The sequence below is a fragment of the Crinia signifera genome, chromosome 2 (assembly GCF_055691185.1).
Source record: "Crinia signifera chromosome 2, ASM5569118v1, whole genome shotgun sequence".
Lineage (NCBI taxonomy): Eukaryota > Metazoa > Chordata > Amphibia > Anura > Myobatrachidae > Crinia > Crinia signifera.
In genome coordinates this window covers 47,905,870-47,921,043 of record NC_139218.1, presented here as the reverse complement: position 1 = coordinate 47,921,043, position 15,174 = coordinate 47,905,870, and the positions used below count along the sequence as shown (strand labels likewise).

General features: G+C 44.8%; 1 protein-coding gene across 1 annotated transcript in view; it reads right to left on the bottom strand.

Moving 5' to 3' along the window:
- Positions 1-6,358, bottom strand: part of NIT2 (nitrilase family member 2) — a 32,707-nt gene extending 26,349 nt beyond the window's left edge. Inside the window, exon 1 of the mRNA XM_083171989.1 lies at positions 6,269-6,358. Within this exon, the coding sequence (XP_083028115.1) occupies positions 6,269-6,296 (28 nt within the window). The 5' untranslated portion in view covers positions 6,297-6,358. The remainder of the gene's footprint in view (positions 1-6,268) is intronic.
- Between the last annotated feature and the right edge of the window lie 8,816 nt (positions 6,359-15,174).

Here is a 15,174-nt window from a genome sequence, read left to right as displayed (position 1 = left end):
AGGGCTGCTGAATTAATAACTCTATAGTATAGGCCATATGATCTCTGGTTCCGATAAGATGCGCACAGGAACACACATCGGATCCAGAGATAAAACACATGCAATTGCCAATTTATTGGCAGGATGCGTCGAAATCAGGCAAAATTGTACTAGTGTATGGGTAAGACAGTAGAGCAATTTAAACATGCTTGGGATAGGCATATGAATATCCTTACAAAGAAATAAGGATCAAATAGGGTTGTATTTAAAAAAACAAAGGGGAGGGGGCGTGGCTTGGACGAGCTAAGAGCAGGCAGCAAATTTCTGGAGCTCCGGCATCTCATCCTATATAACATCCTTTTTTGACCTGAAAGACGGCTCTGAGGCTGGTACTGCTGTGCGAACACCTACCTGACCATCTGATACCCCTGCTGAATCGCTGCCACGGTCTGTATCTGCTGTGGCCTACTGCTGCTCCGACTCAGTCGCCCGCGGCGACTGAGGGTCCGATTCTCATTGCCAACTGTGTCCATGTCGACTGTGTCGACATTCGGATAAAAAAACAGTGAAAAACCCATGTCGACCTTATGACCAATCGACCTTCCTCGTGTCGACCTTTATGCAAATTCGACCTTAAATCATGTCGACCTTGGCCCATGTCGACCTTAAATCATGTCGACCTTCCAGCCAGTCGACCTAATGGGGTCGACCTAAGTTTATTCTGACAGATGTACCGATTCCATCCCTAAACGCATGGAATCTCTGGCCCCCTCTGCTACACTACTGGATTATAAAACCCTGTGTATTGATCGGAGGGGGGTTATATCCTCCTCAATCCACTACAGAATATGCGAAACTCTGCCTATGAGGGAGACATGTGGGTCTACAAGTCCTCCGGTCTATCCTGATACGGATATGATTGCTGCAATGGATTCGTACTTCTCTACTGACCTATACGTGCCTGTGAATGTTTGGAATGTTGCCCCTGCTTGCTCCGATGAAGATACAATTTGCCTCCAACTCTTTGCTAAGACTCTGAAGACCACGGTTGTCCCTTATACACGGTACCATACGCACTCCAGATATCATTCCAGCTGTCTACGCGGGACTAATCTTATTTACAGTAATCCCATCTTGCTTTATTACAAGACTGTGAAATGGCCAGATTAGCACTGTATGTGCACCAAATTGCTATTTCAGCTTATATACGCCTTACTGCTCTCACTCTTTATAGTGATCGTCCACAATGTTATTATATCCATGTTTCTGCTTTACACTTCACCATGTTTTACTGCCATGGCAGCGGCTCTTACTCTATTGATGCAAGTTGGGTAGAACCCTCTATTTTGGTGATGTGTCACTGCCGGCTGCATGGCCTTCACCTCTCTTGACACCGGTGTTAAATATCCACAAGACCCTGCTTCACTTTTCCAAAATAAGCATAAAACCCGGCTCTTATTGTTCTATATCTGTTGTTGCCTACCCAGGACTGTAACTTTTTCCTGCAATGTACTTGTAATCGATCCGGACTTGCTCACACTCCTATTCTGGATAGGATAACTATTTTGATGCTTCTTATACATTTAACTATTTTTGCTGTCTGCCAGTAGATACTTATTTCAATTTATTCAGGCTCGCAAGTTCATAGCCCTCAGTATATCTCCGTTGTTTAATACTGCTAGATTCACATTCCTTGGGATGGTGGGGGGGGGGGGGCAGGTTCGCTCTTGTAGTTAGTAAGTGTAGTTTAGTGGGCTTATAAGGGTAATATTAGGTTTAGGGCTCCAGATATTCCCAGGTTGGGGGTGGGACATACAGGGTGGGGGGTTATATGGGGGGGTTGATTTGGTTCCTTTTGGGTATATATGTTTATTTCTCTTTTCCTAGTCAATCGGGCAAGGGTTGGCTGTGGCAGTACTCTCCTTAGCTATTCCTGGTATTTATGTTGACGTGTATATTTCTATGTGCTCGTGTGGGGCCTGCGGGCACTTGAGATATCATATATATAGGTCAGAAATGCTACTATCCTTGTATCTATGATGTAATTCATATTGTCCATATTCTATCTGTGCCCTCTGTCGTACCACTATGCCAGCATCTTACTGCAGGCCAACTTTGCCCACTAAATTATGTACGTATTTGGGGTTTATGTGTTATATGTTCAATTTGTAAAAACCAATAAAAATTATTGAATTAAAAAAAAACAACAAAGGGGCATACTAGATGGTACAAGTAATGCTGCATTCTCATTGCCGCCGCAGCAAAATCCTGGGTTTTTGTTCCCGTGTTTTTGGCGGGGCACAGAGCATCTCAGCTCTACAGACCCCATTCATACTGCACCTTAGACCCGGGAAATTTCCGTGTCTGCCCTGTTCACACTGCTTCCCCTGGTATGCCTGCCATCAAGTGTGTGGCATCTAAGAGCAGCTTTGATTGGATGTTTAAAAAGTATCTTTGATTGGATGTTTAAATAGTATCTTTGATTGGCTGTTTAAAAAGCAGCTTTGAGCAATGCAATGAACTTGCTTTTTAGCATTTTGTGAGAAAAACCCGGGTCTAGCCTGTTCACACTGCCATACACCAGAGTATTACCCAGGAAAAACCCTGCAAAAAACCTGAGTGTAATTCCCAGGGCATAACACCCGGGAATTTCACAAAGACCCTTTCACACTGAGACAGGACACAGGAGATTACTGCTTGCCCTGGCAAAAACCCTGGCAAAAACCCGGGCTTAAATATGGGGCACTCATGAATCACTCAGATTCTGTGACAGGCTGACATCACCTGGTTTAAGAAGTTTAATTACCTATATAATTCAAGAGGATCTCGGTTTAAAAGGATAGTATGGCAAGCCTATATAATTTTAGCATGCAAAGGTGTATATTTATACCCCTTTCACATTGCAGCTAATTACGGGGTACAAGCCGGTTCGACCCGGCAATTAGTTCGATGTGAAAGGGGTTACCGGTTACAGCTAGCCGGTAGCAACACAGCAATCTGAACCGGGTAAAATGCAGAGTTCTTACCAGTTCCTTGTCGTGTTGCTGTGCAGTGTTAAAAGGGTTGAGCGACCCGTTTCCTTTTCACACTATGGAGGAGGCAGCACTTGGAGCAGCGCTAGCTCTAAGCACTGCCTCCTCCCCCACCCCCGATGATGCGCCGGCGCTCCGCCGTGCCCCCACGTGACAATCTGAAAGCGGCATAAATTATCTCAAAGCAAAAAAAGTTTAGGCAAATGGCAATTTTAGTGCTTTGCTATTATATGCTATAGAACAGGGGTGGCCAAACCGGTCCTCCAGATCTACCCATGATCCATGTTTTCCAAATCACCTGCTGCATTCATTCCTACTACAGATCCACAGGTTGCCCGACATACATGAACTGTTGGTAGATCTTGAGGACAGATTTGGCCGCCCCTGGTATAGAGTATGGATAGAGACACAGGATTTAGACAGCAGATAAGAACCACTTGGCCCATGTATTCTGCCCATGTACGAACACACACTTACAACTAGAGTTAGTTTTAGCCAGGAACCAATTAACCTTCCAGTATATTTTTGGAGTTTGGGAGGAAATCCACGCAAGTACGGAGAGGTAGTGGATCATAAGGTCAACAAGCATACAATCGACAGTCAACAGGTCGACCACTACAGGCAGAAGGTCGACATGGTCTAAAAGTCGATGTCGACATGTACACCATATTAGTATACTGCTGCGCTCGCTGTGCTTCTGGAACGGTGCCTCACTGCACTCAGCACAATATTATATCCTTCCTCTATGACCATTGGGTGTCAAAGTATGAACAAGTCTGTTTAAAGAAAAAAATCTTGAAAAATTGGTCGACTTTTTGACCATGTCAACCTTTTTCATGTGTCAACCAATAGTGGTCAACCTATAAACTGTCGACCTAACGAGCGCATACCGTACAGAGAATATACATATGCTAGACAGTTGGGGTCATAATGGGAATTGAACCCCTGACCTCAGTGCTGTGACGGATCATGTAATGGTTGCATTACTGATTAATGGCACTCAGGTTGGGGTTCAATTTCTACCCTGTGTGTACATTACCCCCATGCTTGAGTGGGTTTATCCTAGGTACGCGTTTCCTCCTATAATCCCAAAATATACTAGTAGGTTAATTATTTATTTCTTGACAAAAAACTACCGATATTGTGTAAGAAGCGTAGGGCTGTCAAATTCCATGTTTGTTCTGGGATGGGGTACTTGGGAGAGAAGCATTGCTGTAGTAGGCAGTCCAAAAACATATCTAGATTACATATGTTATATAAACATGTATGTGGGCACTAACATAAATAATGTCACAGTAAATAAATAATCTTTGTGATGCAGTATCTGGTACCAAGGCCCTTATTCAGATCTGATTGCAGTACAAATTTATTCTCAAAATGGGCAAAACCATGTGCACTGCAGGTGGGGCAGATGTAACATGTGCATAGAGATTTATATTTGTGTGAGTTATTTTGTTTCTGTGCAGGGTAAATACTGGCTGCATTATTTTTACACTGCAATTTTATTTCACTTTCAACATACCCCACCCACATTTAACTCTCTCTGCACATGTTACATCTGCCCCACCTGCAGTTCACATGGTTTTGCCCCATTTTGAGAACACATTTGTACTGCAATCAGATCTGAATAAGGGCCCATGAGTATTAGATCAACAGTCTCAGAAAGGTATACACATGAAAACGGTCGACATGGGAACGGGTCGCTGTGAGTTTTTCATGATTTAAAAATAAAAAAGAAACCGACTTGATTATATTTTATCATCCCAGTGCGCATAGACAGAGAATAGAATAGGTGGTACTTGTGTAATATCTGGGCGCCCGATTTTTTGATCGGGTCTTAAGTTAAGGCATACAATCAAACACATCGGGTGCCCAGATATTACACAAGTACCGAATAGGTTGCCCGAAACATGGCGAGTGCAGCGGTACACTTACAGGGCGTCCATGTCAACCTATGTCGGCATAGTCAACAAAAAACTTGAAAAACTCACGTTCGCATTCAAGTGTCGACCAAATTACCAAAACCTGGTACCATGTATAGCCAAATGCACAAAATACTGGTGCACAGTAGGATTACTGATGTCATTTATCACACCTTTCAAAGATAAAGTACCATAAAATATACAACATGTATAGGCAGAGACTGATAACACTCATGCACAACAGTCATGTCTTATAAGCTGATATCTTCACCACAACCATCCCTCGCAAACTAATCATCAGAGTTTGGGTAAAAACTCGACCCAGACAAGACCCCGGACAACCGGACCGGACATCAAAATCTGTAGTCCGGAGCTTGTAGTGTCTTGTCCGGGAGAGGAGAGGAGGAGGGGAGAATAAAGCCTTCCTATATGGTATAGGCATGTAGCAAAACCAGAACGGTCCGGACTACACAGGGGGACTATGTAAAAACCGGACCGGACTAAACCCCGGACTGGACATCAAAATCTGTAGTCCGGAGCTTGTAGTGTCTTGTCCGGGAGAGGAGAGGAGGAGGGGAGAATAAAGCCTTCCTATATGGTATAGGCATGTAGCAAAACCAGAACGGTCCGGACCACACAGGGAGGCTGTAATTTCCCATTCACCATGTCCCTGGTGAAAGCTATCACAGGCATCCCCCCGAACAAGACACCCACCGGACCGGACACTACAAGCTCCGGAATGCAGATTTTGATGTCCGGTCTGGCGATCCGGGGGTCTTGTCCGGTTTTTACATAGTCCCTCAAAGTAGTTCTGAAAGAAAAGTGTTATGCTGTGTACACACGGGGGCGATAGGGGCTGAAACGCTGGGAATATGGTCGCTGAGCGACCATATTGCCAGTGATTGGAGTGTGCACCAGCGATAAATCGCCGGGTGCGCGCTCCCGTTTTCAGCCCCTGAATGGTCGCTGGTCGAAGGAACATGCTCCTCCGACCAGCGACATCTCCTGCCTCTTCACCCAGCAGTGTTTAAATTTTCATCTGCGACCATCTCGGGTCGCAGATGAAATCGGGACACGGGGCAATATGATTGCTGAGCTATATATTGCTAGCAATATATTGCCAGCGATCATATTGCCCCGTGTGTACGCACCTTTAGTGCAGTTAGTAACTAGATAGGATTGATTAGTGCAGCAGTATTATGTCAATCATTACTATGTGTTACTATGTAGAGGCACAGATGGCTTTTCCACGTACAGTACAATTGCTGGTAGGACCAGAAAGTAGACATTTGTGTGCAGATGTTACACTATGCGGCAATAGCTCAGAGTACTTACTTGTCATGGCTCTGGCAGCAGCTTGCATAGTGAGACCTACAGCAGCACAACACTCACACAGCACTGTCACAGGCAGGAAGTCTCCCTGTGCCCTGGTGCAAAGCATTATGGGAGGTGTAGTTCCTTTCTTGTAGTCAAACGTTCCAGGTTAATTGTTTTCCTTCTGCAGTCTGCACTGGGTGCACACAGAGGAGTATGTGGGTCTTCACATTTGTAGTATAAACAAATATATTGTTCATAATCTCACCAAAAATAGTTTTTTGCCATAATACAGAACTCAGATAATAGACTGCTGTCTGGCTCTGGCTTCAGGTTATGCTGTACAGAAATACAATGAATATTAACTGACTTTATTTATCATGCATTCTGCACGTTTGGTTTTGCACCTGTCTGACCTACACATTTCAAAAATGATTAGGGTGGGGGGCAAAGTGGCTGAATGGCTGGGTACTTGTGTATTATCTGGGCGCCCGATATATTGCATCGCATGCCACTAATTAAGGCACCCGATTTCAAGGGTTTTGAAACCCGTCTGTACAATTTTAATATCGCGTCGCATCGCATGCCATTATAATGGCATGTGATGCGATCATGCCCGATTTGGGCTTATTCCCATGTTAAATGCCCCCCCAGACCCGATTTTTAATTGTATACCCACCCTGATGGGTAATGAGTATGTTAAATGCCCCCCACTATCAACGCCAACCCAAAGCATGGCGAGCGCAGCCAGCCCACGAGGGGCGGCGGTACGCGTCCTCCGACCTTTTCATACCCCCACTATCCACATCGGCAGAGCCGGCCTTAGCCTAAATGACGCCCTAGGCAAGATTTTGCCTGGTGCCCCCTAGCACCGCCACTAGTTCCGCCTCTGACCCTGCTCCCCTTTCTCAGCACCATCAACCCTCATCATAGCAGTCATCATTTTGGTGCTCCTACCCGCAATATTTTAAATTGAAACAGTGCACACATTCAGTGTGTAGCCGAAACAGGGGTCTGTTCTTGCTGGGAAGGGGCATGGCCACACAATAGTACCCCCAATTCAAATTATGCCACACAGTAGTGCAACTTTATTCACATTATATCATGCGATGGTGTCCCTTATTCACGTTACATCACACAGTAGTACCACTTTACCTTATATACATTACTCCTCACATTATTCACATTATACCCTTAGAAAAAAAATCCTGAGAAAATATTGTATTTTAAGCACCTCCATGGCCACACTGCAATCCAGCACAAAGCAGTGTGTGCTGGGCAGAGGAGAAGAGCTGCAGCTGCTGCTGTCACTTAAGGGGAGGAGGCCCGGCCCCCACTGGGCCCTTCCATCAGACTTTGGCCTGGGTAATTTGTACCACCTACCCCTTTCTCTCGGCACCCCTGATAATACTTACACATGACACACATTATTAATGTCCTTATAAACATAATGCCCCTTACACATTATTAATGCCCTTCATACACGACCCATATAATGCCCCTTACACATATGTTGCACATTATTAATGCCCTTATACACATGACACACATAATGCCCATTACACATATGTTGCACATTATTAATGCCCTTATACACGACACACATAATGCCTGTTACACATGTCGCACATTATTAATGCATTTATACATGACACACATAATGCCCCTTACACATATGCCGAACACTATTGCACAACCAACTCACCCGCAGATAGCACTCACACAGCCACTAACACTGAGACCTCTGCCTCTGCTTGGATACAGATGTTTCCTCATACATCTTGCCTCAATAGGCCATGCAGCTCCTGCCCAGTTCTGCTAATATTGGGTGCCATTTCTGCTGAAAATTCTTCTTATTTGCATTGTTATGTGACCAGGACACACAATGAGCTTCCAATGATTAAAATGATATGCGGCATGCCTATATTCTGTGAGCCACTGTGGCTGTACCTGCATATGGAATGCTATGTTACAGTGATTTCCATGAATACACAATTTCATATGCAGATACAGCCTCACTCACACACAGAATATAGGCATGCTGCATATCATTTTAAACAAGAGAAGCTGCTGGTGCCCCTAGGCATTCCAAATGCCCTAGGCATTTGCCTACTTTGCCTAGGGCTGGCTCTGCACATCGGCTTGGAGTTAATTTTATATAGTGTGGCAAGCGCAGCGAGACACCGAGCCCGAAGCGTGGCGAGCGCAGCGAGCCCCGCAAGGGGCCGCGGAATATATGTGAAGTAATCCGCTTCCGCTCGCCATGCCTCGGGCTTGGTGGCGAGCCACACTATATAAAATCAACTCCACGCCGACGTGGATAGTGGGGGTATGAAAAGGTCGGAGGACGCGTACCGCCGGCGCTCGCCACGCTTCGGGTTGGCGTTGATAGTGGGGTGGCATTAACAATGGGGGGCCATTTAACAGTCATTACCTTGTAATTTGTTTTTTGTTTGCTATGTACGGCGCTGCGGACAATTTGCGGCGCCTTATAAATAAACGTACTACTACTACTATTACCCATCAGGGTGTGTGTACAATAAAAAAATCGGGTCTGGGGGGGCATTTAACATAGGAATCAGGCATCTGGGTGCCTGTACAATGCCCTACGAGTAAAAAATCGGGCGCCCAGATAATACTCAAGTACCAATTGCTGTTACCGCCGCGTTTAAATGTTGGCTACCACAGCCCAATTCCTCCCTAATGGGGTAGCGAGCACTTTTGTGCAAGGTCCAGCCTCAATAAAGTGTTGCTGGAATTTGACCAGGCGAGCAGGTTGCTGGCACCTGGATTTCTCCCAAGGCCTCGGGTGTTTCTTTAATGACTCGTACGTGAAAAGATCAGGACCGTGACATGCAGCTATTGGGCGAGATGTACTATGCCTTTAAAAATGATCAAATGATCAAACCACCAGCCAATCAGATCCAAACTGTAATTTTTCAAACACAGCCTGTAGCATGGCAGTCAGGAGCTGATTGGCTGGTGGTTTAGCAATGTACATTTCATCACTTTTCACGTACATCTGGCCCATTATGTGTTATAAGGATGTTTATTTACATTACTTCAAGTGCTCTACTTCCAAATCACAGAAATGCAGACAGGGGCATAACTAGATAGTAGTTTGCATTGGACTACATTCTTAAGATTTTAAATTCTGGTGTGCCACCTACAGAAGAACCCTGGCTGACAATCAGCTTGCAAACAGCCAGTGATGACTATCCATCACTGGCATTGTTCACACGGACGGCCATATGCATGTGCAATTGTTCAATTATCACTCAGGCTGAGAATTCGCAGCTGAGCGAATGATTCTGACTCAGATTCTAGATTCTGCTGATTCATCCTGTGGTTCAATGTGGAACGACTCTGAGACCAGGCTTTATTACGTCTTCCCAGTAAATTTTACCATCCCCACAAATCACTCTGTATTATGTTGGGGTGATAGGTAGCAGCAAGGTAACATTTCTTCTAATTGAAATCAAACTGATGGGAAACAGTTACTAAATAGGAGACACACAGTTACTGACGTTCAGCGGTGTGCCTTCTACAGTGGAGGATAGCCTATTCAGAGCTTAAATATAATGATGTTGTATGTTAGCTCGAAATTTATAGTTTCTACATGGAGGTTATGTCTTCATGACAGAATGTTAACCAAGCGTCCCTTGTGACCCAGTGGTTACTTATCTGGTACCGGTTTCTCTAAAGAACACTTCTAGTGCCCAGCAGCCATGGGACCTGCACATTTTCTCAGTAACCCGTTCAAGGGGTGGTTCCGGTGAGTTTTCTCCTCCTATCCCTCTTAATGGCCTAAATATAAACTCACCTTTTCCCGCACCCTAACCCTAAAGACAAAAGGCCCCCATACACTACTGCAACTTCTCCGTAGGACTGCCCGGGAGCTTTCCAAAACACAGGATCACATACGATATATCATAATCATTCCCATTCCCCACTGTTGGGAGGCTGTCCGAGTTGGAAGTCTTTAACGTGCACAGGTCTGTGCGTCAGATCAGATGTCAAACACATGCGATTTGGCCACTTTTAACCTGATTTCTCGGCCCTATCCATCAGAATTGGATGAAAAGTGGTCAAATTGCTAAATGTTGTCATTCTGAAACATCTCCATATGGTCAACTATGTGAATGGACTCCTTTGAAGTTGTACAGTAAACAAAGCAAGAACTTCCCCCAACCATTAGAAAAAAAACCAGGTTTTTGGTACTGACCTTCAAATCCTTTTCCCCAAATTGACAGGGGACACCGGAATGTAGACTTTACAGCGGGTATAGAAGTGTAGTAACTGGGAGCTGGCACTCTAAATAATATGAGTAGTGTGTCAGCTCCTCCCTTCTAAAATCCCTCCCCAACTCAGTTTTAGTAAACCAGGCCTCGGAGAGTTGGATATTCATGAGAGAAGGAGAAAAAAAGAGACATAAACCTTATGCTGTGTACACACGGTCCGATTTCCTTTCCGATGTTGACGATATAGTCAACATCGGATCGGCATCGGATCAACATCGGATGCAGATCGCAAGGGTTTTAACCCTTGCGATCCCGATGCGCGTTCACTTATCGGAAGCCAGAAAGTCTTGGCTGCCTTGTCTATATAGTGCAGATCCTATCTGATCAGATCGTGGATAGGATCTTAAGGCACATCTAACGTGTGTACACACCATAACACAAACTAGTGTGAACAGAACAATGACATAGAAACTGAATAAAAATAGAACCGTAGAAAAAAAAATCATCACCCAGGTAGGAAGAACAGCACCGGGCAGGCGCCCAGTGTCCCCTGTGGATTCAGAGAAATGGATTTAATAGTGAGCACCAAAATCCAGTTTTCTCCTTCATACAGGAGGGGGCATTTGAATGTAGACATTACAGTGGGGACATCACAGAGCTCCCATCACTGAGAACCCTGCAATACCACACAGCCAAACTAGGAAGCAGAGGCAGCAAAGGTCAAACCTGTAGACACAGATAAAGGTATGTTGACTTAAACATTTGGTCGCTCTACAGAGTAGGTTAAAAGAAAACTCACATGCAGCTGCCCAAGACGAACTAAACAAATGTGTAGAATATGCCTTGCTCTGTTCATGAGGAACTCTAGACGCAGCCAAATAAGCTTGGTGAATAGTGAAAATAATCCAAGTGTTGCAAGTGTCTAGATGCAGGCCATCCAGGCTCAACGCAATCATACCGGACAAATAAGGCATCCATTTTCCACCATCTTAGGAAGGAAAGACATGCGCGTACACAGTTCAGCTCTGTCTGCATGGAAAATCAAATTAGGAGTGTGACACAATAAAGTGCCTAACTCCGAAACACACTTGGCAGATGCTAGGGCAAGGAGTAACACCACCTTTCAAGACAAGTATTTGAGCTCCACCAATTCTAATGGCTCAAAAACAAATGATTGCAGAAAGGAAAGAATAAGATCCAAATCCCATGGAGCTGTGGGTGGAAAAAACGGAGGATGCAACCGGACTACCCCCTGAAAAATGTCTGAACATCTTGCAGTTATTTTCTTGTAAAAAAATTGACAATTCTGAAACCTGTACCTTCAAGAATCCAAGACACAGGCCTGCCGCAAGGTCCGCCTGAAGGAACAGTAGCAGACTAGACACCTTGAACCTCAGAGGGGCCACCCTCCTACTTTCACACAAGGAGATATAAGCCTTCCAGATGCGACGGTAGTGTTTTGCGGTAACCTCCTTTTGGGCATTAAGCATGATCGGAATAACAGCTAGAGAAATCTCCCTCTGTCTCAAGAGGGCCCTCTCAACAACCATGCCGTTAAACGTAGTTGTTTTAGGTCCCAAAAAGTGAAAGGGCCTTGCTTCAGAGGAAGAGGCAAAGGCTAATCCAGAGCCACCAACAGAACCTTATACGCCGCAGAAGGTGATGAATCAGAGGAAAAAAAGGAGGGAACAGGAAGACAAACTGGTAATTCCAATGAATCACCAGAGCGTTGACCACCACCACTGCCAGATCTGTTGTCCATGAACAATATTCTGGCAGCTGATGATTCTGGCAAGATGCCATCAGATCCACTTGTGGAAAGACCCACCGTTGGGATAACATGCAAAAGACCTTCAGATGTAGGGCTTATTCTCCTGGATCTACTGTATGTCCCGCCAACTTAGATAGTCGGTTTGGTACTTATGTAGTATCTGGGCGCCCGATTTTGTGATTGTATGCCTTACCTTAAGGCATACAATCAGATGCGATTCAATGCGATTTTCTGCAAAATCGCATGCGATGCGATTTTGCATAGGATTCAATATTAACAAGGTCCTGTTCATTTCCCCACTATCCAAGTGGGCATAGAGTTGATTTTATAAAGCGTGGCGAGCGCAGCGAGCCCCGCGAGGGAACGCATAAAACCTTTTAAGTAATCCGCGGCCCCTCACCACGCTTCGGCCGCGGTGGCTCACTGCGCTCGCCACGCTTTATAAAATCAACTCTATGCTCACTTGGATAGTGGGGAAATGAACAGGACTGTTAACATTGAACCACTAGCATAACAGGCTCACCACATGTAATGACTAAAGATGGCGACTGGCACGCTTATGCGCCAGGCTGCTGGGAAGCAAAGGGGAGTGGCCACCAGAGTCTAGCTCAACTCCTTACAATGGCACCTTTTACAAATGGTGTTTTTCTATTACTGAATGGCTTTTTTACGCAGGGCATCCCATTAACCGTTTGCCCTGCCCATACTCACAAGCTGCCATACTGCAGGTGCAGTCACAGCTGGGGTCTGCGGAGCTCACTGCAGGCTGCGGCATCAAGAAATCCCAGAGACTGTGGTCTCAGTGCTGGATGCCCCTACGTAAACCATAGTGGCCTCCCTGGTGTGAACAGGCCGAGCAGCTGCTACACTGTCGTCCTCATGCTGCTAGAAGAATCCCTAGATCAGGCATTCCCAACCACGGTCCTCAAGGCACACTAACAGTGCAGGTTTAGTGATATCCAGGCTTGAGCACAGGTGACTTAATTAGCACCTTATTGATTCTGATTAAACCATCTGTGCTGAAGCCTGGATATCACTAAAATCTGCACTGTTGGTGTGCCTTGAGGACCGTGGTTGGGAATGCCTGGTCTAGATAAATAACATTACGCCACATTAGAAGCCAAAAACGTGACCAGCTCCTGAAGGTACAAAACTAAGACTGGGTTGGGAGGAGCTGAAACACTACTCAAATTATTTAAAGTTACTACACTTCTATACCCACTGTAAAATCTACCTTCCAGTGCCCCCTGCAGGATGAAGGAGAAACATTGTGAATAGCATTAGCAATACTTTCCAAAATTACCGCATGAATGGGGTTTCCTGCTCTTATGCCTAAACAGCTCTGCTGTACACTTAGAGGGCAGAACAAAACACTAAAAAACGATCATTACTTTGGCATTTTAAAATGACTTCAGGTGGCGGTGCTCCTGTACAGAGACCCCGAAACCAGATGGTGGTTCAAATTCATCGTAAAAGGAAAAGATCTTTTTAACAGATAGTCGTTACAGACTTAAATTGTTCTTTTTGTATACTGTATGGTAATATTTTACCGCTGTTGGTATAAACTTTAATAAATAGTGGTATTGGATATTATAAGTGGAATATTTGTAAATATTCTACTCACTTGTTATGTACAGTACATTTACACGCTCTTCACATTCAGGGTGGGCAGGGTAACGCCCATAAAACGCTGGGCATTTCCATGCTTCCGCACTCTTTCCCTCTACTCCTTGAGTGAACGGCTCGGCGAGTGTGAAAATAGCCAAAGCCGTTTGCTCCCAGAGTTTGAGCATACCATGAACATCAGGGACAGGGCTGAATTTGGCCCGTAACATATGGGCCTGAATCGCCCCTATAGTACCTAGTCTTGAGATTGAAAAATTTGATCTAGTTTCCATCGGACCATGATTTTCATTTGCTTGGAGGTACATACTATCTGGCATGCTTTGCCCTTTAAGATTTGTAAAACATCCAGACTATTGTTGACCCATCCAATCATTTGGTCAGATTAGCTATAGGCCTGACTTTTTGGTGGTTATGAGCAGCTATGCAGTACCACAAGCCAATATTCAGAAGTAAATTATTACCTACTCCCCACTTCCGTGATCTGCTGCATGACCATCATTCGTGACTTCCATCTTCAGAACTCTAAAGACCCCCATACATTCGGACAAGTCGGACCTAATTTCCCTTGAGCTCCCCGGGAGAGTTTACTAACGATTTGGCACTTTATGTGCCATTTTTTACATGGGTTAAGTCGCATGCAAGCACCTGTGCAGTTTCCCCACTATTGAATTTATACACTTACCATCAGGCACCAGCAGTCCATTATGGAGCACAGATGTTAAATCAAAATAACTGAGGTACTAAGTCACCTGTGCTCAACTTTTGCCAGCCTTAAAAGTGTGCCTTGAGGACCATGGATGGGAACCCCTGACTTATGTAATCCATTACTCACTTTTTTTCATTTGGAAATCTAGTAAAAGTTAAGCTGGACATACAGTTAGACAAATTGGGATCTTTTCAACCAAATTCGACGGATCGGGCCAAGAAATCGGATGAAAAGTGCCCAAATCATATGTGGTTAAACTCCGATTCCGATCCGTGGTTCTGTTAGCATTGGATCTGGAGATTGCAAGATTTGTACATAAGATTTAGCAGATCCAGTAGAACTTTCTGGTGGCTGCATACGATGCATTATATGCTAAAGGCCCACCTACAATACATCCGATTCCTCAGTCAGGGAGCCCGGTGGCTTCCCAGCGAGCAGTTGACGAGGTATCACATGCAAGGATGCAAATCTTTAGAATAGAGTTTCATATAGCCCTTTAGAGGTTGAGGGCAACAAGAAGCATGAAATGTATTAAAACTGTATTTTCTATTGCGTACCGCCAACCACAATGAAACTGTAAGCC